Source organism: Dermacentor variabilis, chromosome 7 (assembly GCF_050947875.1).
Source record: "Dermacentor variabilis isolate Ectoservices chromosome 7, ASM5094787v1, whole genome shotgun sequence".
NCBI lineage: Eukaryota > Metazoa > Arthropoda > Arachnida > Ixodida > Ixodidae > Dermacentor > Dermacentor variabilis.
In genome coordinates, this window is record NC_134574.1 from 54,159,441 (window position 1) to 54,185,292 (window position 25,852).

Consider the following 25,852-nt stretch of genomic DNA (forward strand, 5'->3'; position numbering starts at 1 on the left):
TCTCCTTCAGTCACGCATTACGATCCACTGCCGCCGCATGTGTCAAACATAGATAGTGCTTGACACTCCACTGAATGCAAATCAAAGCGGCAGAGTGACTCTTTGAGCATTTTAGGATGAGCCATAATAATTACAAAGTAACTAAATATTTGAATATTGTAAATTCATTCATTCTACGTTTCTTCATAAAAATGATTAAGTTCCCCTTTCGAATTACATGCACACGGTATTTAATAGACCTCAAGCATTTCAGAAAAGGCAAAAAATACATACATACATCGAGGTTGCTACTGAGATGCCCCACGCCAAACGTCACGCAAAACATGGTAGTGTCTTCATCAAAGCAGTACCTTCACTTCACCACGGTACCTTCACCAAAGCGGTACTCTGTAACGATGCATATTATTCAGAAGCAAAAAGGGAGTAATTTAGGATATCAGAATGTTAATTAACCCTAAACTTAAAGTTTGTGCTCTAGTCCTTGCTACCACTGCAAAGAAATGGCAGAAATTGTCGCGCCAACAGATGTGGACCCCGTGACTGAAGGTGACATGAGCTATTTCTATTAACTGGTAGTATGCTCACTTGTATGAGGCCAGAATGTTGTCCCAATTGAGATTGTAATATCTTGTTTCGACATGCAGTTTCGGTTTCGAATGGTCACTGCCGCTAGCGCAACTTCGCGCCTAACGCTGTAAGTGTACCCTGCCGTGTTTCCTTTCCCTTCACTGGAATAACCGAATTCTTTGTCTGGTCCCCGAGTTGAGCAGTCCGACTCTCCTTTTGAGGCGCCCCAGGTAGCACAAAAGAGATACATAACGTTTGTATATCGTTTATCCGAGACGAAAGAAACGGTTTAAAGAAGAGACGAGTAGGAGAATTTCGTCGGTAAAACGTCGTATATGCCTGCTAATGTCCGGCTTAATTACTTTTTTCATACAATCTAGAACAGCTCGTCAAAAGTATTCGAAAAGCTGGTCTTGAAATACGGTTGGGAAGGACACAAATAATCCCTTTCCGGGGCTCTTCATATATGATTTCTAAATGCTTTTAAGGATTATCTAAAAGCTGGCATAGAAGTAGTCTTGAAAGTTTTACGATAACCTGAAGCTCGTTTTCACGCTTCCTAATTGAGTCGAAGCGCCGGTGTCTAGTGCTACTGAGCTCCTGGCACAGTGCTAGGCACTGTTGCCTACAGAGGCCAACGCACCCTCGACCAAGTCACCTGAAAAGGAGCATGTCCATGAAAATGAATTTGCAAGGCCTCTTTTGGTATGCAGCATCGACGTTTATAAACAAAATAGGATTATCCCCCTAAGAAATGGGCGCCGCCGTCTTGACAATCAGTCAGGACAGGATTTTTGTGCCAAGAGCCCATGAAACAAGTATATCACAAACCAACACTTTATTGCAAAAATAGTACCTATGCAAGGTTCGTGCAAAATATATGACAAATGCGAGGTAAATCGAATTAAAAGCATATCAAGAATCACCAAAACTACCAGAAACAATTCTTAATGAACTAGAAGTTGATAAACAATGGCTTGAACGTGCATAAACGAAATTCTTAAGTATGCATACAATGACGAACAGCAAGAACTCGAAGTGCGCAAAAGTTTCTTCGTTTGCACAGTAAGAGCACATGCTATCAGATGAACAGACTAGAGTTATTTAGAAATTGATATCACAGCAACTGCAAGAAGCAGAATGAAAATACGAGATTTAATCGCATGGTATCTGCCTATAAGCTATGTTACCAATCATCTAGGAGCTTGAAAGGAACTCAAAAAGAATAATGACACCTACGATCGAAAATCAATTCTGCGATAAAAACCAAACAACGGGAACATGTTCAGCTTGAAAATATTGCCTGTACGGTACACCAAATAAAGTAATGGTGAGAGAAATAAAAGAAACCCTTAAAACTCTAAAAGCAATCTCGTGAATGATCCTATAGACTGCTCAAATAAGGAAATCTGTGCAACAAGTGAGCAGCACAGTAATGCAGAGTAGCATGAGACTGAGTAAGCTTTACAAAATTAAAATAATCATAGTACTCTAGTACACGAGAAATGAATGTGCAATCCTTATTATTGTAAAATTGTGTAAACCTAGAAATTTCCCGGCCGCGGCGGCCGCATTTCGATGGTGGCTAAATGCGAAAACACCCATATACTTAGATTTAGGTGCAGGTTAAAGAACTCCAGGTGGTCTAAATTCATGGAGTCCCCACTACGGCGTGCCTCATAATCAGATAGTGGTTTTGGCACGTAAAACCCCATAATTGAATGTTTTGAACCTCGAAATTAACTGTAACACACAGGAAGCTGCGCTTCAGTAACCAAGGGAGCAATATGGTCATAATAAATACGAATCCGCTTATATAAACAGCATTGTAGAAAAGACACATATGTACCACTCTCGCGAAAACAGGCATAAGGTCTCAATGAATCATTTGCAAACACGTGAGTACATTAGTACACTTGCACATATCTCCAGTCTCCTAAAGTAAATAAAAGAAATTGGCTCGAGATTCCGGCCCTGCGAAAGTGGATGTCTAGCGAAGCTGTTTAATACTACCACTACAACTACTGTGGGCGTATGCAGTGCTTTACTGCTTTAGAGTGATGGTACTTTTGACAGCACGCCGCCACCCGTAGCGGAGCAGCAACAACTCTGAAATCCGGTTCTAGGCTGGTTATTCCATATGCGCAAGGCTAGGAACGTCGCTTTCCACGTCGCAAGCTGCCATCGCCACGGCAGCTTGCGCAGCAGTAATCGCTATCGGGAAACGTATGCGGGAGTGCTACGTGCTTTGCTATTACCAGGCGCACCTTATCAATTATGTCGCTCGGATGCTTGTTTTGCGCTTGTTATTTATTGAAAGGTATGCTGTTCTATATGTTGCATCGGTGCTTCCAAAGAATGTATGCACTCTGCGCTTTATGTTGCCAAAGCCTCTCTGCCTTACGGGGGTATGAGCTTCTGGCCCTGCACTGCCGCCGCGATCGGCCCACATTTTGGTAACGGACACGGACACAAAAAATGCCGACGAAGTAGGGGCTAACAGCTTCGCTGTAAAAAGCACTCTGAATGACAAAAACCTTTCACTCATGTAGCCCCGAGCCAATGCTTTACCAGTTCACCCTCACTTTTACATCCAAAAATATTTGCCAGAGAGTCCAGGCAGGGTTCCATTGATGAACAGCTTGGGAGAACACCACTTTGTACTCTGCAGTTCCGCTGGCAATGGCACTGCCTTACATGCTGGTACTTGAAATGTCTTGAGTGTAGACACACTCTGTATCGACTGTGAATCATGTCGCGCAGAGCCAGACGCCGCCATCTCTTCCGTTGTTCTTTCGCGCGCTGGCTCGCTTGCTTCATATGCCGCTCTGACTCAAACCAGAGCAGTGAGCTGGCCGTTCCCGTTGTGCATTTCGCAGGCCTTTCGTTTCGGATGCCGTGAGTGCCGCATCATTGTGGTTAGACGATTGGCGCGTCTGACCATGCGGGTTCACACCAAGGTATGAGCCCAAGCGTGCCGAGACCGTACCGTTGAGTCCCATGAATATTAAAGCGAATAGCTTACTGTCTCCAGCTGTTTTTATGCGTGTTAAGGAGTCAGTGGTTGGTCGCAAGTACTGTTGATGTTGATGTTGATGTGGAAGGAACACGTTCGTTCGTTCTTTTGCTCTCTCACCAACTATATTTCGCCCGCTCTCTCTAGTTCTTTCGTTCGCACGCACGTTCGGGCTATTCGCTTGTACTGACATTCATCGATGGTGGACGCACATTGCTTTTGTATACATTGTGCTCACAGTAGAATTCACCGAAACCCTTTCTGCAGAGCACCGTTCCTACAGTAACGGATGTACCGCTGAATTCTTTTGGTGCCATCGAAAGTATGTTCGTTCTTTATCTCGATCCCTTTATTCATGCGTAATATAGAATAAACCTCATAAGTACACCGCATGAGAATGCTTACAAAATGGAACAAGGGAAAGATGAAAATGCCATCGGTAAAATTTGTAAGAAACATTTTGTAAGAAAGTGTGAAAAAAAACGCGTAAAAAGTAAACAAATCAATTAAGTCCGGTACTGCGCTCAGTGTGTAGCAGCTCTTCGAATTTTGCTGCGTATCCCTCGTACCTACGGGCGATGGCAAGTTGTTCCATTCTACGATAGTGCGCGGTACGAATACATTTGCAAAACGATGAGAGTGACGTATCGATTGTTTCACATTTGCACTAATAGTTATCTCCAAAATATTCCTGCAAGGCACTGAAAGACATCATCAGAAAGAATTGAATGATGATAATGTTTATGAAAAAGCCAAGCTATTGAAGTAGAGGATGCGCTGTCAGAATCAGCAATAACACTCGCGTGGTCTACTGACTGGCAGCGCTCCTCCGAAGTCGATGTGGAGCCGTAGTCCGCATCACAAAGAGCGGCTTCAATGTTGCTGCACTCGCGCACAATTCCTTCGAGGCCTGTTGTGGCGTCAACATAGTTTGCAATCGTTCTTCTCTTCTGACGTGAGGTAAACACCACAAAAGGCTTCTTTTTCCTAGCCGAACTCATGTTCATGCAAGAAACGAGTGCCGCTTGATCAATGGAGAATTCTCCCGCCAAGAACGACGCCGTCGAAAACCCAGCACGCTAACTGAAAAGATACGGCCAGACTTATGAAAACGTTTTCGAAACGTATTCACCCCTCGTTTTTAAGCTATTCTCCTTGCGACGTTTTTAATCCGTCGAGTTCGGTGAAAAATCTGTTTGAGACGTTGAATCCATTAATACGACGTATTGAAGGCTTTGTGTGCTACCTTGGGCTTCGCGCCCGGCCGCTCCGTCGAAGCTACCACAAACTGGCGACAAGGTATGCCGTTATTTCTGCTAGCTCCTTGCCTCTGCTGTTCCATTACTCCTCGTATACGACTTCCTGCATGCAAGACGCTACAACTACTTCTACTTCTACTCCGTCAGCTTCAACTCACCGTCTTTCTTCCCGGTGCTGAGCATGATGTTTGCACCGCCCATGCCGCCTTTCCTTGCACTACCCGGTACTCCTTCGCTACCGTGGTTGACATGGAAACGTTCTCTTTGCACGTTTTGCCAGGTGACCGGGTCCGAGGCACTACAAGACGAGAGGAAGATGACCATTTTACTCAGTAATTTAGGCTTTGATGGGCAGCGTCTCTACTACGGCCTGGCGTCGTAAACGGACCTGACAGCTGCAACATTCGAAAATATTCCTCGCATCTTCGGCCGACATTATGAAGAGGGCACAAATCTTCTCGTACATTCTATTAGCTTCAGGGACAGAAAACAACGACCTGGGGTAACCTTCGAGGACTTCGTCACCGCATTACAAAGGCTAACGCCTGCTTGTGCGTTCGGCGCGTCGCACGACGAGTCGCTCCGTGACCAAATCTTGCAAGGCGTTTTCTCAGGAAGAATCTGAGAAAGGTTACTCTACGGAGGAGCGTCCCCCATGGTCAAAAAAGCCGAGCAAACCGGACGAAGCGGGGAGCAAGTTCACGAGGAACTTGAACTTTTCAATCGCTCGCCTGTCCATCGCGTCTCGACGCAAACCAACATGGCGCCCGGCCCGAACTCCGCGAAGCCAGTAGAGACATCGCAGTCGATTACTACCGATGTGGTTCACCTCACCAGATCGCATCAGATCCAGGCTGTCCGGCCAAGCACGTTACCTGTCGTGCGTGCAGAAAGGTGGGACATTACGCTACTGTTCGCCGTTCAAGGAACCGAACGCATCGACAGTCCCCTGCTCGAGCTCAGCTTGTTTCCTCTACTGCTGAGGCAGAAACAACCACTTCAGTCTCGTCTGAGCTTACAATTCAAGCACTGAAGTTCCGTCCAGCAATAATCTACGCCGAAGTCCTAATTGCGAATACTATGTTCAAATTGCTCGTGAATACAGTAGTTTCAGTGTGGCTGATGAACAGCTCCACGTACGAAGAACATTTCTAGGGTTTTCCCTTGTCTCCTTCGAGGCTTCGACTCATGTGTTATTCGCAGCAAAAAATACTGCATTCAGGACATTTCGCCATACTCGTAAAGTACGGCAACAAGGCCGCAGTAGTGACATTTCACGTCACGAACCAAGGCACGTCTCTTGTGGGCTTAGACGCCATTCAAGCTTTGGGCATTGACGTTCAACGCTCTTCGCTCAAATGTCAACAAGTATCAGGAATTCTAGCTGACACAAGCGTTGAGCTTTCGTTTCTATTGCACAACACTCCAACAGAGTTCGCCCATCTGTTCTCAGGACAAATGGGACTTGTAAAGGGCTTCATCCACGACGTTCATCTTCGAGCTTCAGTGCAACCAGCCTCAGCGAAACTGCATCCTCTACCTCCGGTTCTCCATGAGCAAGTCTCCACCGAACTGCATCGGTTGGAATCAGCTGATATCATACAACCGGTGTCAGCTTCCCAGTGGATTTATGCGCTCGTCGTGGTTCGGAAGAAGGACAATTCCATTCGACTTTGCGTCAATCTCGGGAACCCAACCAGGCTATCGTGATCAACGCCTTTCCACTGCCGTGGGCTGACGTAATTTTACATTGACTCGGTGATTCTACTGTCTTCAGCAAGTTGGACTTACAGTCCGGTTATTATCAGGTTTTATTTCCTAAGAAAAGCCGTGAGCTCACTACACTCATTACTCACAACGGTATCTTTCGATTTAAGCGTGTGAGTTTTGGATTGGCATCTGTGCCTTCTGATATTCAGCAGAGAATGTCGTCGGTTTTAAAAGACTGTTGAAGTACTTTGTGCTACCTTGATGATGTTCTTGATTGGGGTCACACTCAACGTGCATCATAGAAACTTCTAAACGATTCTGTCCAGAATAAGTAATGCAGGCATGCAGCTTAACCAGAAGTGCGTATTCAGTGTCCCCGAATAAACTTTCCTAGGACATAAAATTTCTGCAAACGGCATTTTGCCGATCGGTAGCAAAATGTAGGCGATTGTGGAGGCACCACAGCCTAATGTCAAAAAAGGCTCTACATTCATTTCTGGGCCTCACAAGATATTATGCAAAATTTATCCCGCAGTAGGCCGACTTAGCGGAACCGCTAAGGAAACTTCTAAGGCAATGACAAGCCTTTGCCCGTGATCGGGATACTGAATACAGCTTTCAAGCCATTAAAGACGCACTTGCATCACGTCAGGTGGTACACCTGTTTCAACCGCATATTGTTGTTGTAAGTGTTGATGCTTCTGACGTTGGCTTAGGAGCCGTCCTTCAGCAAAAATGCGAAAACGAGCTCTTTACAGTGGCTTATGCATATCGAAAGTCATCTTCCGCAGAACGACGGTGCTCCTTGGGCAAACGGGAAGCATTGGCATGTGTTTTTACTTGTGAGCATTGACATGTTTACTTGTGGGGTAGACAGTTCACACTACAAAATGATCACCAAGCTCTTCTTACATAGCTGTCTTCATAGGGTTCTCGACAGCGTCCATTAGGATTTCAAAGAGGAGTGTAAGATTACTGTTTTAAAATTTCACCATTGAATACTGCAAAGCTGACAGAAATGCCATAGGGGACGCATCCTCGCGCCTACTTGTTCCTCCCGAATCTGAACCAGGACTAGATGAGAAAATAGTGTCTTGTTTCAGCATGCCCCACAAAGGAAGAGGGCCACGCCATTACGCAGGCTAATCCAGTTTGGCAAGCGTTAAAAACATAGTCAAAGGATGGAGAAATGTGGCAGATCTTCCTTCCGATATACAGCCATATACTTCCGCACAGACTCAATTATGCAATGTGGATAATCTGCTTCTCAGAGGCGAACGTATTGTTTCTCCTGCGTCTTTGCGTCAGAAACTCCTGTCCATTGTTGATGAGGGTCATTTAGGTATCACTAAAACAAAGCTCAGACGTAGAGGCATCTACTGGTGGCCTCACATCGGTAGACAAGTTGAAAAGCTTGTGCGAAACTGCTTTGTGTGTTAATAAGCGGATAAATCTGCCCAACCTTCTCTTGCTCCACTACAACCTGTCGAATGGCTGTTAAGATTATGGAAAACATTATCCATAAACACAATAGGTCTCCTTGATCGTGCTCCACAGTACGCACGTTTTGCTTTAGTCATTGTTGACTATAATTTAAAACGGTCCAAAGTTTATTTTATGCCTCCAGTCACATCCGAAGCTATCATAGGTGGTTGTCGTGGATGCAGTCTAACAAGAAAGCCGAAAACTAGAAACTTGCAAATGAAAACAAAAATTTAATGGCACGTAACCCAACGCCTTTTTCGATGCATTCTATGAAACAGGACAAGCAAAATAAATGCTAGCGATTGCACGCTCTGTAGTGCAACACACAGTTAGGCCAAATTACGCTAGCTTATAAAGCCGATAAAATAACATATGCGTACCATTCTGTCAGAACATGTTCTTGTGGTCCTCTTCCTCCTCTAAGGTGAATCTTTTGTGCATCTTGTCAAAGACAGCGAAATACCTCATCATGGTGTACTTCTGATTGGTTTCAGCGTGCTGAAACGGCCGCGTAAACCTGAAATAAAGTCACTTGTTTTCAAGGCGCTGTTTCCCAGAAATCTATTGTTCAGTCTCGTAGCTAGCTTTTTAATATTTCACATAAGTCTCTCACGCCTTGCTGTCTCGTCGTTAGCAGTGGAGTTACTATAATGACTCTAGAGGAAATGCTGTGGGAAAATAGGGGCAACCGCAAGGACGCCCCGATGTTGCTACCTCTTAAATTTGTAAGCTTACAAATAATCATTATATGATGGAAAATCAAACATTTGCTCTGGTAGGTACGCATGGACAATGTGTAACATTAATTCCGTGTCGACTTCTAGAAATATATAACGACTGTGATAAAATTTTGTGTAATATTTACTGTGCATGAAAGGTTGCGCATGGAGGTGGTTGAACTGTAGATGGCGCCACAATACCGAGGTAGGCTCGGGATTGCATTGATTACGTGTCCTGCCTGAGTCACATCTCGTTGTGTGCTCCTGCGCAGAGTGGCAACATGTTGGCTCCTTTGTGGTCGCTGATTTAAATAGATGGGCGCTACTGGAGCTCTCTCTCTAGTGTTGGTTATATGAACTGATTCACTACAAGAATACAGAATAATATTCCTTAGGCGGCGCTGGTCGCTAAGCATTAGATCACGGGATCGAGTCCCGGCCACCATGGCCGCATTTCGACAGGGGTGAAATGATACGGCACCCGTGTACTCTTGATATAGGTGCACGTTAAAAACGCCAGGTGGTTCAAATTATTCCGCAGTCCCCCACGGCGGTATGTCCCATAATCAGCTCGTGGCTTTGCAACGTAACACCCCATAATTTTTATCCCTAGGCGACGTGCAAATATTTTCTAGGCACAGGTTCTTTGGGAAGTGTCGATGTAATGATAAACAGCATATACGTTTTGAAACGTGCGAGCAGAGTTTGGAGGAGTTTGCTTTCGCCGAGCGATACCTTCGGATTCTTCATCTTCCAAGCACACGCGATCCATCGTCACATTGTTGTGGAGGTGCTAGGTAAGCCAGCACCTACCTACGGCTACCTAGGTAGTAGCCGCACTACAGGAGCCCAAGAGTACGAGCTTCGCTGCAGCCGTCGACTTGCGGGCTTGGCACTGCTACTTCAAGAAATAAGCTTGAACCCTCCGCAAGGGCTTCTCCTTACCTCTACAGGGAGCCGCGGCCCTTCACAGGAAAACCCGACGACGACGTGGATGAGTGGCTCAGCCATTATCAGCGGGTGAGCCGATCCAACGGTTGGAATGACGCTAGCCAGTTGTCTAACATTAGGTTGTTGCTTCATTTCACTGCATCGATACGGTTTGAGAACCATGAAGACACTGTGATAACCCGTGAACTATTTGTGGAGGAAATTAGGAATGCTTTGGAGACCCAGCAACGAAGAAGAAAAGTGCGGTGTAGATGTTGTCGCAGAGGGATCAAGTCATCGGGAGACTTGAAGAACCTGCATTGAAGAGATACTGAAGTTTTGCAAGTGGGTGGACCCCTACATCGTGGAAGACAAGGTGGGCCATATTCTCAAAGGTATTGCCGAGGATGTTTATCACTTCCTCATCGGCAAGGAGCGTCTGTAATCGGTGGCTGACGTGATTACTCCCGCCAAACTTTCGAGGCCCTTAAAACACGTAGCATCACGTCGAATTTCGGACGTCTCGCCAACGTCAGGACGATCGCCGCCATCGGTGTGCACCAGGATTCCCTAACTGCCGACCTTTCATCCACCATTCTCCTCATCGTACGCTTGAAATACGTCGCTATGCTTCACTTCCTGTGCACGCTAGTGACACAAAGTGTGATATGCCATCCGTAGGTACGAATGCTGCAAGTTTCGACGAGTGCATCTAGTTGAACCTCGGGTCTCGGCTGAGGGCTTCACTACCAACGGCGTGTAACGCCGAGCCGCCTTGTACGCGCCGGGACAGTTATACCTACAACAGCCGGCCGTTTCCTTTCATTGCAGAGTGGGAACAGTGTGCCGAGTACAATCACAATACTACCATACTACCACTTTTGGTATGCCACGTGAACGCCCCGTGTGCTACCAGTGCGGTATTCGTAGACACATCGCCCGGCTCTGCCCTCCGCCAGGTCGCCCACGTACATTTTCCGTGCGATCTGCGGCATTCCCACGGCGACGCCAATGACCCCATTACACCTACTGGCCTTCGGATACAACTGCCCTGCAGCCCCATTACAGGTAGAACGTCCTTAGTGATTTTCCCGCCTTTGTGAGAAGCCTGACGCCGCCTACATCTCGCCAGCGACGGTCAACATCTCCATGGCCCCGGCCACGGCTTTCGTCACAGCTACCAGGAAACTAGCCTTGGCAGCCGATGGAGGTGACGTACCCCATTGCACACACGTATGCCTCCAATAGTTTTGATGCTTCAGAACAAGGTTCATGTGCGTGTTGACGATGGTCCCACTTGATAGACACCGGAGGAACTGTTTGTGTGATGTGTTTAGTTTTCAAGGAAGGACTTGGCCACAAGGTTTTATTGTGACAAACCTACTACGGGTCCGGCAGTCAGCTGCGAGTCTTTGCGTCCAATCGGTGTATGAACCGTGCCTGTTTCCGTAGCTGGCAAGGCCTTCAAGGCAGAATTTCAGTACTTGCTCATTCCATGCACGACGTTATCCTTGGCATCGACTTGTTGCAAGTGCGTCGTGCGAATGTGGACTGCGGAGCAGGTGAAGTTCTTTTGCCCACTCTTGCCAGCAGCCTGCCTATTGAAGCGATCGCCTTGTTGTAGTAAACGATTGTGTTCTTTCGGCCAGGTCCACGTCCAGCGTGCTAGCTAATGCTTCGACAACCGACCCGAGTACATGTTTATTTCACATTGTGATTTAGCCGTACCGCTTCCCTAGGGCCAAGACATCACGTTACAGTTAAAACGTAATATTCAATGTGCTCCGTGATTTTGTGTAAGTGCTCTAACAGTGAGTTGTTACGATCACTTAGCTACGGTGAGTGATTTACTTTCTAAACCGTGTTTCTAATAGCACATGCCCTGACACTTAAGCACAACGACCTACTAACTCTTTATGCGGTATAGCTTATTAGAATAACATTCAAAACCTTTTCGCGATGACGAAGCAACCTACTTCCCATGTGACCAATTAGATCGAATGAAAACGTTATTGTGAGGCCTTGGTAGCCCAGTTTACGTGGGTCGCAGCACACGAACGCAATATTAGGATCACAAGGGTCATAAATGCGAATCTAGGGCAATGTTTTCTCATGCAAGGTGCAGAAGTACAGAAAAAAAAGTTTTTTGCTTTCGTTGCCCACAAATGGGAACACATATAGCGCCCGACTTGTTAACAACCACCCGGCCAGCACCCTGGTCGCTTCTAAAGCACCACACCGCACTTGCGTTTCTTCTACCAGACCAGTCTTGTTACAGACGAGAGAAAAACCTTTCTTAATGCGTTTAGCATTCTCGAGGTACGTCAGTCACATTTGTGGGCTATCTATCTATCTATCTATCTATCTATCTATCTGTCTGTCTGTCTGTCTGTCTGTCTGTCTGTCTGTCTGTCTGTCTGTCTGTCTGTCTGTCTGTCTGTCTGTCTGTCTGTCTGTCTGTCTGTCTGTCTGTCTGTCTGTCTGCCTGTCTGTCTGTCTGTCTGTCTGTCTGTCTGTCTGTCTGTCTGTCTGTCTGTCTGTCTGTCTGTCTGTCTGTCTGTCTGTCTGTCTGTCTGTCTGTCTGTCTGTCTGTCTGTCTGTCTGTCTGTCTGTCTGTCTGTCTGTCTGTCTGTCTGTCTGTCTGTCTGTCTGTCTGTCTGTCTGTCTGTCTGTCTGTCTGTCTGTCTGTCTGTCTGTCTGTCTGTCTGTCTGTCTGTCTGTCTGTCTGTCTGTCTGTCTATGGCGAACCAGAATGGCTTTGCCCCTGTTTTTTCTTAGCCGGAATAACGTACATACAGGCGAATATCACTATATGTACTATTCTACCTACCTTACAATGTTTTTCTACATAGTCCCCACATCGGTTCAGGCATTTGTCCCATCGTAGCAGTAAATTTGGGATACGCATGTGCTAGAACTCGTTCGGCTGACTGTGGAGCCGCCGTTGGACTGCTGTCTTGATTTGGTCGTTGCATGTGAATCGCTGTCCTGCCAGGAACTACTTTTTCTTCATAGTAAAATATTTAGCTATGAATTCGTACCAACTCGCCCAACTATCAGTTCTGCTACTTCTTCTTCTTCATCATCATCATCATAATCACCATCATCCTTATCACCACCATCATCATCATCATCATCCTGGTTACGCCCACTGCGGGGCAAAGGCCTCTCCCATACTTCTCTAACTACCCCCGTCATGTACTAATTGTGGCCATGTTGTCCCGGCAAACTTCTTAATCTCATCCGCCCACCTAACTTTCTGCCGCCCTCTGCTACGCTTCCCTTCCCTTGGAATTCAGTCCGTAACCCTTAATGGGCATCGGTTATTTTCCCTCCTGATTACATGTCCTGCCCATGCCCATTTATTTTTCGTGATTTCAACTAAGATGTCATTTACTCGTGTTTGTTCCCTCACCCAATCTGCTCTTTTTCTTATCCCTTAACGTTACACCCATTATTCTTCTTTCCATAGCTCGCTGGGTCGTCTTCAATTTAAGTAGAACCCTTTTCGTAAACCTCCAAATTTCTGTCCCGTACGTGAGTACGGGTAAGACGCAGCTGTTATACACTGTTCTCTTGAGGGATAGGGGCAACATGCTGTTCATGATCTGAGAATGCCCGCCAAACGCACCCCAGCCCATTCTTATTCTTCAGTGGACCCAAACGTAGAAATCACTACGTGTGAGGACCGTACTATGTGATTGGTGGTCTAGACTCTTCCAAGGAAACGGCCGGGGCTTGTCGGCGGATCTCGTAGCCCCATCTGTCCTCGTATTGTAATGGAGGATAACCGCGTCGTTCCCATCGAGCATCCCTCGGCGTTTTCGCCTAGTTGGCTGCCCGCAGACGTGACGGTCTGGAACAATAACTGTCGGCTAGTGGCGTAGCCGGGGGGGGGGGGGCATGGGGCTTCAGCCCCCCCCCTCCCCACCCTCGAAGTATTTTTGTTCTGTCATGCGCCGCCAGCCAAAACAACCTAGGGCGCCGGAAATCATCCTGGATTTTCTCTAGAATGGTCGTTCTCACGCTCGACAAGACATTTCAGCGTGAAAATTGCGAACTCAGGCTGGATTTCGTGGCAACGCCCATGCATAGGCAGTCACATAATGCAAGGAGCCCCATCCGAGCACAAAGTTTCAAGGGCGTTTTGATGGCGAGCGGGCTTATCGCGCCATCTCGAGGGAGGCCGAGAAATCTCCGGAGCGCATGAATTTCAATTCCGAATCTATATGGGTATAAAGTTCTCATAAACTTTTGATGCGAAAGGTGCGCTGATGTTTCCAAACTCGCGCGTTAGATTTTCAATTCCGGAAATTTGTGGTTTTAATGTCGCTATAAAGATTTGAGGCCAAAGGTGCATTTACTTGTCTAAAGCCATACATCCGACCATACAACGAGACAGGCCAAATCAACACACTTTCAAACAAGTTGACAAAACACGCAGTGAAATCCGATGAGACGAAGCATTGTGGTGGTTCATATGTGCCTACATGTCACAGAAAAGAATATCAAAATCTTTTTCGCATGCGCCAAAGCATCCACGTCAAGGCGCTAAAGCCAGCAAAGGTAAGTGCGTTTTATTTATTTTTGTGCTTTGACTTTTCTTCGCGAGGACCGCATTGAGCCTCTTCAATTTTCTTATTATCGCTACCAGCGGGCTGCCAGAGATAGCCAAAGCGCATGCGTTTTTCTTGTGTTGCCCCGACCACCACGCGGTGCACTTCGGTGCGCTCTGGTTTTTATTTATTTATTTATTTATTTATTTATTTATTTGTTTGCTTATTTATTTATTTATTTATTTATTTATTTCCAATACTGTTAGCCCTGGCGGGCTGTTACAGCATGGTGTCCTGTATCGGCGAGCGGCAATCCACCAGACCGAGTGGATTTTCGCCTGGTAGTTTTGGACGCTTTCAGGCTAGCAGTCGAGAAAAAGAAACATTGGTCGCTCGACGGCATCACTGTGGGGACTCGACGGATTGAAACGCGTTCGCTTGAGCGCACCCACTCCGGAAAGTCTTGTCTCGCCGGTGCAGGATACCGAGCAGTACGCGTATGCTGTTCTGTGGACCAAAGGTCTAGCGTTTTCTTGGATGTTCTTTCGGTAGCCACATTAGGTGCCCAAATCAGGCGTTCGATTGTGGGCAATATGCTCTTCGTCGGGCTCTTTTCATTTCGGTGCCCCCGTCCCACAAAAGACAAAAAGGCATATTTGCGGGCAGGGAATTTTCGCATGATGAAAGTTTGATTTGGTTACTTCTTTTTTTGCAGGAAGTAGTGAACTGCGGGACGCTTCATCTTCTGGATGCTCTTATTATATTATTGCGATAGCGACTCTATGGACACTTCAGGTGCATTCCTGCCGTCGCCGTCGCCCTCATGTTGCATATAAAGTTCTATGCGATAACGTCGTGACCGCGCGCGGCATGCTGTATGTGCGAGTGAAAGCGTAGGAGGGTGATGATAGTGTGAGTGAATCGACGATGGTGCCTCACTATTGTGTGCGCAAGGAAGAAAAGCGGGGAGGAAGCGCGCCGCCTTCCATCGCACGCGATACAGCAGGGGGAGTGGAGGGAGGGGTTGCAGGCCTTAGGATTCCGTCATCTGTAAATCTGCGCAACATGTTTATTTGCCCTGTTTGACGCATTATATACAGTGACTTCTTACTTCTTCTTAGATACGTACATTTATTGGCGACATACGTATACTTAAATATCTTGATTTCAGTTACACTTTTTGCCCTTTATCAAGCTGTATCTTCGCATTCGTATATTCCATTGCATCTTCGGGTTTCTAATGCACGAGGGCTAGTCAAGTGAAAATGAATCAACCCACCCCGTGCACTAATGGTTCATGTGCGAGGCATGCGCGTAGTACACAGGCATCTCTCATTTACAAAAGTGACTCGCAGGTGTGAGCATAAATGTTTTTTAATGCTCTCGTACACTGGGTTGAATATGGTTGTGTGACATAACGGACGCTCCAGAAGTTGAATAGCATGGTGTCGTGAGGTTTTTGACAGCTGAAGGTGTTTCCCCAAAAGAAATTAATAGCCGCATGGCTGCCGTGTACGTTGAACATTGCAATTCATTGGCCACTGTGAAGCGTTGGAGCAAACTGTTCAAAGAAGCACGTGAAACCTGCAAGGACTATCCAAGACCGGGCCAAAGCCACCGCGCAATCACACCCAACGCAATTGCAAGGGCTGATGAGCTGATAAGACAAGATGGGTGGATAAGTATTGATGAACTGGCAGAGCGTGTGAACATCAGTCGCGTTTCGTTTCGCAATCTAATCCATGAACGTCTCTATTTTCGGTTCTTGTGTGCGCAATGGCCGCCCAAAATTTTGAACCACCACCAGAAGACGGAGAGGCTCGGCGATGCCTTGACTCATCTCATTCGCTGTCAAAATGAGGGTGACGACTTCTTGTCTGCAGCTGTGAGGGGACGAATCACGGTGCCACTACTACGAGCCTGAAACAGGACGCAATTGCAAGGATTGATGAGCTGATTAGACAAGAACGGTGGATAAGCATCGATGAGCTGGCAGACAACAAATCTCACAGTCGAAATATTTGAATTCACCACCCCCAACAAAAGCAAAAGCTGTCGTTTCCGCCGGAAATGTGGTGTTGACTTTTCTTTTTCGATCGTCAGGGGACATTACTGATCGAATTTGGTAAACCTGGAGAGACTATCAATCGTTTGCGATATTGTGAAACGTCGGATCGGCCTCGTGTCGCACTCAAGAACAAACGGCGTGGAAAATTGACGAATGGGTTCATCTTGCGCCACGACAATGCCCGTCCACCCGTCCCTAGCTGTGGGGGTTAGCACAAAACCGGCAAAGTTTATATTTGGCTGGACTGTTTTTATATGTTCTCTCTGTTGCGGCTATAATTTCAGTGCAATTACACGACCGGTGGTAGCTCCTCCTGAACAATAGGCTGGAAGAAAGTACAGCGCGATTGAGATTTTTCCCTGGCGGCTGCATATGTACAAAAATGTAAACAAAGTTCTGAATGAGAGATTTTCATTAAAATATTTGTCCTCAACTGGTTTATTTCATGGCCTTCACATTTTTCATATCAGTTGCACGCAGTGCTTTGCTGTTTTCGAACTGATATGCTTCTAAAGTCCGTGTGATATTTTCTTTACTTATTAAATAGACAAAAACATGGTAGCATCAAAAATTACATTATCGGATTGTACGTGCAAAAACAACTTCCTGATTATGAGGCACGCCGTAGTGCGGGACTCCAGAAATTTCGACCACCTGGGGTTCTTTAACGTGCGCCTAAATCTAAGTACGTGGGTGTTTTCGAATTTCGCCCCCACCGAAATGCAGCTGCCGTGGCCGGGATTCGATCCCGCGACCTTGTGCTCAGCAGCCTAACACCATAGCCACTGAGCCACCACGGCAGGTACCATGGTAGCATTGATATCAGTTCTTTCGGGTACAATTTTTGGGACATACGAGTGTATTATTTTATCAAAAAATACATATTTTACTTGCCTTGATAGTGGATAGCGTTCAAGAATTCGTTTGCACTATCTTTGGCAATGGAAGTGCAGTTATTATTTATGTATTTAATCCCTTGACAAATTTTATAAGGAGGAGGCGGAACTGGAAAGTGAGCTCCCCCCCCCCCTCTCCCCGAGCGCAATTTGCGGCTGCGCCACTGCTGCCGGCATTGATGAGTGCACCTTGTGGCAGGAAATCCAGCATCAGTGGTTCTCGGTGATTCTAGGGGACCCTTAACATCCCTTTCCCTACAAATGGCATTTAACGGTTCTTTTTTTTTTATTTTACTACAGGCGAACCTGGATACTTCCCCACCGTGCTCTGCTGCCTCGACTCCGGCGTGAAAGGCACTATACAGGTTTCATTGCAAGTAACAATGCGGTCCAGCAAACTTTCACCCTCCACGGCATGCCGTTTCAGATGATTCAGTGAAGCATTCATTCGCTTGCCTTTCAAGATGTCATCCAACTTGCTAGGCACCCGCCAACATGAAACCTTCCGGTTCCTTATGTCCATGATTGTGCGTTCGGAACAGAAGAACACAAGCATCTTACGAAACGCATGGGATGCGCGTTCTCGTATTTATTTGAGCTTTAAATAAACACGTTTTGGTTCAACGTTATTTACAGAATTCAGGCTTCAGGTGTGACTTCGCTGACCTGCTGAGGTGCTTCACTGGTGACCAATTGCTGGGGCCGACAGCTATAGAAGGCTACACGGAGCTCCTGGTTCTGCTCAGCCTGAAAGCAGCAAAAAGCAGAAAATTATTTATTGCAACATTTGGGAATCAATGCCGAATTACGACCTTCATGCAGCTTTTATTACTTTGAAATGGAATTTAATCACGATAAAATTTTTCACTCGCGACATAAACCACCTTGCACGTCTTGCAGCCATTACAATGTTTAAGAAGAAGGAAAAAACATGCTTTTTTAACAAATCGGAAATATTGAAGCCGGTGTTCTGATAAGGACCGTCCACCGTTTAGCAAAATTTAATGGAGCAGTCACGCATTTCATCACGGCAGGCCGCATCACCCAAATTTCTTCTAAAGGGGCCCTGCAACACTTTAGCTAATCATAAGATGACCTCACTATTAAAAAGCGTTGTCTCATGAATCTCACGCAACAAAAATTTTTCGAATCCTTCAACTTAAGTGGAGCTATCCCACCCATACGTGGCTTTCTCTCTATTTTCGTCTCCGTTGAAGAAAATACGTTATTCTTTATTGAGATTAAAGAAACTCACCGTGAAAACGTCGGTTCGGTTGTTTTCCTGCAAAATGTGAAGAAAATGTATTCAGTTCCTTTTGATATTCATTGAATACAGGTACATTAGTATTTATCGGTGGCAACCTTAGCCCTAAGAAAAGCTCCGGATTATATAGCAAAGAAACACACGTTCAAGCTTAAGCTCACATGTAATCAAGGATCTATACTAGTCTGTTCGGCCGTTGTTACGAAGTGGGATTTTATTCAAGGAATACTTCAACGCAAACTGACGATGCCGTTTTTATTCGCTGTTAGCTGTGTATGGGTCCTGGTGACGATTCAGCTCCCAGGACAGCGACAACGTAGTAGCTATAGTATTCTGGTTGGCTCCAAAGATGTTTGTTCCTCGCAAACCGCGGCATCATTCGGCGCTGATTTTTTTTCTTGCGACATAGATATGTGTGAGGCGTACGCTGCCAGCTGTGATAGGTGGTGTTCAAAAGACGCGTGACATTTCGTCATTACTAGTACTCGCTCTCACTGTCTCGCCCTGCCACGATCCGCTGGTAGCAACGAGTGTACTGGAGTTGGCTGCTAAGTGTCCACGCCCCTGAAGACCCGAATTTATTTCAATTAAACGAACTCCGTTTTCATTTTTGGCTCCACATCGTGCACCGCGCAGCTCGTACTCTGTCGAGCCGCAATGCTGTAGTGCATCGAAAGCGTGGCCTTCGATGTCCTGGCGGAAATGGGGAACGCCAGAGTCTCGAAAGCAATGCAAAAGCCTGATGTACGTACAGATCTTCGTCGCAGTATTGTGAAGTTGCACAGCGCTTAATAAAAATGTAACGATTGCATATCACTGACCTGCCTAAGCAATTCATGGTGGCAAAGCAAAGCCGACCCTACCTTTATTTCTCCCAACTTACGGTGCTACGAACTTTTGGTGAACGTTGCTGAAAGCATAGTTTTTTTCCCTTAACTCTACGGCTCCCGGGGAGCCTTAGCTCCCGACTGGCAGAAAATTGAGAGAGGTGAATGATAGTGCGATGTCGACACCACATGTTGGTTGGGCGCGCAGTCGGCTCGTCCGTCTTTTGTACTGGACAAAGTAGTAAACAATCAATTTTTTTTTCATTTTTTGATTTTCATTTTGCATTTTATTTCCTTAAAGACCCCGTAGTAAGGATATTACTTGAGGGTATTACAAAATTTTCACCAGTCTTGTGTAACGAACAAGCACCAAAAATAATATGTCAAAATATACAAAAGGTGAAATTGTCATACGGATGGAGCTACGGCGGGCATTGCCGCCGACTTCAAGTGATGTCGAAGGAGGCTTCGCTTTCTCTGGAAGGACCAAAGCTAGCTCGCTTAATCGAAGCACGATTCATCCTGACCCCATCGTTCAAATCACACAGACGTGATCGGATAGTTTAGTGGGCGCAATGAATTTCGTGATTTTTTTTAAACTCATACTGTTACACCTGTTAAGCTGGAGGATGGAAATAAAGTACGCTATACGGGGGGCGAACTATAGAGCAATTAAAATACAATTAGTGCCATCTTGTAATTGCTCAGGATTGGACGTCTTCGGGACGCTTAGTGCAGGATGACCTCTTTTGGCCCCACTGGTTGCCATTTCATTCCCTTTTCTTTGGGTACCAACGGGGCCGTGCGCGTGTTTTTGCGCACGCTCCACTTTATTTACGCCGATCTTTCTGTCTCTCTTCCCTGATTATCAGTGCAGTGTAGCAAACCGGGTTTTTTATTTTGGTAGACCTTTAGTTCTTTCTTGAACATGCATGAGTAGGCTAATTTCTAATTGACCTCTCTTCCTTTAGTCTATTTTCCCCTCTCTCAGGGTGAAACTATGGGGTTTTACGTTCCAAAACCACTTTCTGATTACGAGGCAAGCCGTAGTGGATGGACTCCGGAAACTTCGACCACCTGGGGTTTTTTAACGTGCATCTAAATCTAAGTACACGGGTGTTTTCGCATTTCACCCCCATCCAAATGTGGCCGTCATGGCCGGGATTCGATCCCGCGACCTCATGCTCAGCAGCCATAGCCACTGAGAAACCACGGTGGGTCCCTCTCTCAGGGTGAATTATAAATAGAATGTAAAGTTTTTCTTGTTCTTTTTCGTGCAATGCCACGTGTTTGTTCAAAGACTTACGTACATGCTTGAATTAATCTACATGTTGCATTAAACAGCTATGAAAAAAATTCTTGAAGCCAGTGGCATTGTAGGCAGCTATTAGGATTGCCATAGGACCCTCTTCTAAGAATGCCTACTAAGTAATAAAAAAAGTTCTCGTTCACAATGGTATACTGTCTTGGTTTGTGGTAAAGAAGAGTCAATTGGCGTAGGCGGAAATGTATTTTTCGGGGCAGGGGGGGGGCGAAACTGATCGGTGTCCCCCCCCCTATTTCGCACTGTTGCTTTGAAAGCTTCCCTGAACATACTTATGCTTTTTTGTTATTGTTGTAATGTCCATTTGTGTGTAATAATCGCTTCAACCTCATTCTGCTACTCAAGCTATGTGCGTAAATCTGTAAGACAATGGGTAATTATGAACACCACACTATTTGTTCATGAAAAAATGAGTAACCGTGGTGGTACTTGTGGGCCACCATCACCTTTCTTTTGTTATGTCTATGAAAAATAGCCGCTATCGACTGTATCTTGAAAAAGAAAAAAACGTTTTTGTTTTATTTTCTACTAATTTAGATACGCCTGACGCCTTGGCCAGGTGCATTTGAGATACAACAGTCAATATTCAATGTGTTCGGGTAGAACTCCGTGTCGTTGGATGGCGCCGGCACCGCTGCTAGTCATGTCTACGTTCTCGGTTATTTGGTGTTCCGTAAATGATAATACGTTGGCCTCACGTGATAGTATAGATGCCCACTGGGACATCGTACTTGAAGGATACGTTGTGCCTTCAGACGCAAAAGGCTCGTGTTTACCGCCACATATTTATATAGGGTACAATTTTTGTGGTTGCCACAGCTCACTCAAAGGCGGGCATATTTTCCTGTCCTTCAGGTTAGGTGTTAGGATAACCATAAGCCCAAATATATATATATATATATATATATATATATATATATATATATATATGTATATATATATATATATATATATGTTATATATTATATATTATATATGTTATAAATATATATGATATAGGTACTTCCTTACAGGTATGCTTCTTCCGACAGTATAACAATTTTCTTGCCAAACCATATTTTGTATCTACAATGTACAGCATGTAGAGAACGGTAATGACGAACAAATTACTTACCAGAGTGCCGTCTCTCTCACAAAACTTCCTGATTCCACAGAGGATGGTGTCGCACTCAACACTCTCGCTTACTCGGTTCAGCTTCTGCAAGACCTGCATAGTATTGCACACACATACTAATTGTCCCAGTAATTTCACTTTGCGTGCTGTACTAAGTGCGTTGAGCAAGCAACTGCATTATGTTTCATTGCTCACTAGTTGACTCAAGCCTAGGGGCCGTATTGTTTATTTCAAAACGTCCTTATTTTTAGAGAGATGCTTCCGCTCTCTACTATTCATCTTCCACTGGAAGCGAATTGGAAGGGATGTGTACAGGTGCCCTAGGCGCCAGGAGGGGGACGCAGGAGTTTGGCTTATTTGTGCTTGCTTGGTGGTGATAGTACTGTCTTCTCCATTCGAAACCTAGGGTCCGTATTTTAAACCAGTTCTTTTGATTTTCTATTTTTTTTACCCTTGAAGTCGACATGCACCATGCCGCGCCTCCGCTTTCACATGTATCGACCATTCTGCGCGCTATATCTAACTGTTGTAACCCATGTGGAATGAAACTTTGAGAATAAAAACTTAAATATAAACTTCAGCACATTGCTAACAGGAAATATCGCTCTGCGTGCGAAATTCCGCATTCGCGACGCTCCAGTCTCTGACGGTACTTAGTATATAGTTTGTTTTATAATCAGAAGTAGACTAACCTGACCCATGCATATTGCTCGCGCATACTCGCGCATACGGCATACGATGAGCGGCGACGGTGTCATCGCCCTTGGGCTTTATGCCTAATATCGCGGCGGCGGCGACGGCGACGCCAATGGTGACGGCAAAAATGTGCCTGAAGTGTCCATAGAACTGCTATCGCAACAAAATAAATATATAAAATATGGCCATACGTTCAGAAAGCGGTACGTGCTCTAGAAGGATCTTTGAAAGCAGGCGCTGGCCAATCACGATAGCGAACATATTATTAGTGAAGACAAGTTGACGAATGACGAGCAGTACTTAAGAAGAAAAAGCGTTCTGAATTCGCCCCTCATCTTTTTCAAGCGCGCACCTCGCTCATAGCAGCTTATGGCGTCTTTGTCAGAACAGCAGTCCGATGGCTCGTCGCACGTGCGCATTGACGCTAGTACCGTAGCTTGGGTGCCTGTGTGACGCAATTGCACGCGGGCTAGAATAGTCTTCTGTCATAAAGCGAAGGCGAAAATGCGCTGAAAGCGTAGTGAGTACAAATGAGTATTTTAGAATAGCGTGCAAATGGTGTGTGACTTGTCTTCAACAACTTCATACTAGTCAACGGCCGACTAGGAATATGAAAAAAAAATGAAACTGGAAAGCGTACCTCCTGAGTGACGTTTTGTTGAACGCAATCCACCACAGCAGCAAGTGACTCCGCTGGCAGGTCTGAAAAGAGAGAGAGATGAAGAGGAAAGGCAGGGAGGTTAGCAGACGTTGGTCTCCGGTTTGCTACCTTACACAGGAGCTGGGAGATGGGGTTTGAATGAGAATAGAGATGAGAGGGTTTAAAAAAATTCACACACGAAGGGAGTTACAGTTAGAGACGTTCACAAAGGCCGCTATAGATCGCAAGAAGTGCAGTAGCGCTTGCACGGCGTTCTTCTGTGACGTTAGCTCCTGTCGGTGGTGTAGAATTCCTTTTTCCTATAGTTCTGGCCAAGAAGACATTACAGTTATCGTGCAGAATTATCGTGCAGTGAATCATGGTTGCAGGTTCACATTCGTAGTTACAGTGTTGTTACAGTGTAATTAAGAACACAGGCAATAAAGAATTATAAATAACTAAATAACCAACTAAACAAATAAATAAATTAATCACTTTTGATTAATTTATTTATATGTTTACTACCTTGCTAAATCGCGTTCTAAAAGCTTCTATAATGCTGTATCTCCTAGATATAGCTTCGTTGTAGCGTTTACGTTTCTCACAGTGATCACAGATACAGTAACTGCTTTCTCGGGCAAAAGAATCATCTTCCGCGACGGATTCCTTGAAGCGGAGAAATGTAATTTGAAAACTTCAGAAGTTATTATTCTTGTGATTATATAACTTTGAAATGGGGGAGATCAAGAGCAAGAAATTACTTGAGAGTGATACTTTATTTTGATGAACGAGATTTGGAGTTATCCGCAGAGCTTGTGTACATAATCTTGGGAACTTCTGTATGTCTAAGATGGAAACTGTATTGAGATGAAATCAAAGAGGTTTTTGCTGGAGATTTGAAGCAAATCAAATAATACATCCTAATATCACAGGAATAAAATGACGGTGCTCGAAATGGTATTAATGAAAACAAAAATATTTAACGAAAACATTCCCTGATACTATTGATACTTCCACCTGCGCAATCTTCTTCAGGTACTCTTTAAGAATGTGACAAGTTGATTTTTTTGTTTACATTGTATGCGCACTGCACTACTGCATGGCAGTGCCAGTGCACTTATTGTGTGCATTGTGTATTTCGTTAAAGAAGCCAGGAGGCTGGGTTTTTCTTTTTCTGTTTCGACACAGACGACTAACGGACTGAAATAACGCCGCAGCTATTTTACATTATTCGAGAGATAGACTTTGCATACGTTGCGCCTTTCAATTTGGCAACTGAAGTGCACTAGCAAACCCACGACGAGACTCACTGCAGACAGATCCATGGTGCCCATGATGGTGCCCATGGTGGTGTGCATGGTCGTGTGCATGATGATGCGCGTGGTGCCCTTGGTCCTCAGTGTGGTTCCCATGGTGGCCTTCGTGCTGCTCTTCGTTGTGGCCTTCCTCGTGATCGGCGTAGGCGACGACGCAAACTATGGCGAGGAACAGAACTACCTTCATGTTGGCTTAGTCTGAAGGCGTTTCCGAAGCAAAGACTGCTCAATGCTCCCTTCACCTCGCCTAAATAGGGCCTAGCCCTTTCCATTTGTTTCAAGTCTTTCCCTTTCTCTTTCCCGCCGGCAGGAAAGATGCAGGGTATATGATAGGGCGTGAGCTTGCACCACTGGCGTGGAGTGCTCATCATGGTGGGCATCACGCCATACTTGCATCACAACGGACAATGCGGGTGCGATAAAGATATTCGAGCCCGAAAGTAAAACTTTCCCTTAGGCCGTGTCAAGGCTCCCAAGTATATTCTTTTCAACTGTTAGCTATCAACTTCTGTGCAATCTCTCTGACATTTCCTCTTTATCGTTCCTTCTTGTCATCTTGCCTTTCTCGTGTTTCTTTCGTATGGCATTCAGCAATTCTGGCAGGCTTGATAAGCTTCTCCCTTTCCCCCGCTGATCTCTGAAGTCGACACCGCTGGCCTCCGTGGACACGGCCCTCGCCTGGAGCATAAAGCCTTGCCATAATTCTAAGTTAGGCCTTCGATAGTGCACAACCCACATTGTGCCTTGATATACAATACAATACAATACACTAATAACTTCAACAGTACGTACAACAGATTGGCATTTCATACAGGATTAATTTCCGTTCACCAAATCGTAGCTCACCCGCAATAGCAACTGTGAGTATATTAAGAAAATGAAAGCAGTTACAATGTCCTTTTATACATATATATATATATATATATATATATATATATATATATATATATATATATATATATATATATATATATATATATATATATATACCGCAGCTATTTTACATTATTCGATGGATAGACTTTGTATGCGTTGCGGCTTTCAATTTGGCAACTGAAGTGCAGTAGCAGAACCCACACACAGACACACAAACACACACACACGTATATATATATATATATATATATATATATATATATATATATGTATATATATATATATATATATATATATACACATATGCAAACACATAGAAAAGGTGCTGTTCGGTGCAATGAAAATTGAAAGTTGCAGCTCATTTGTTTCTCTCTTTGTCTTTGTTTTTTGTGGGAGTAGGGGGGGGGGTACTTCTGAATGGATCTTCTCTAACTCACCCGCTTGTATCGCAAAAGACGCGCCACTTTGCTATCATTGCAGGTTTCCATTTATTTATTTCAAGCATGCAGACTGACTCTTAAATACACTTCAAGGAATTTACCTCTACATCAACAAAACATTTTCCGTCCTTCCGACACTTCGAAATATG

At 45.2% G+C, this 25,852-nt stretch overlaps 1 protein-coding gene across 1 annotated transcript; it reads right to left on the minus strand.

Annotated features, from left to right (window-relative positions):
* Positions 1-17,763: 17,763 nt before the first annotated feature.
* On the minus strand, positions 17,764-24,626 carry LOC142587445 (uncharacterized). Its single transcript, XM_075698468.1, has 5 exons — positions 24,382-24,626; positions 23,072-23,133; positions 21,736-21,828; positions 18,462-18,488; positions 17,764-17,953 (listed from the first exon to the last, which is right to left on the minus strand). The coding sequence occupies exons 1-5, from the start codon at positions 24,572-24,574 to the stop codon at positions 17,846-17,848; spliced, it is 483 nt and encodes a 160-aa protein (XP_075554583.1). The 5' UTR covers positions 24,575-24,626; the 3' UTR covers positions 17,764-17,845.
* Between the last annotated feature and the right edge of the window lie 1,226 nt (positions 24,627-25,852).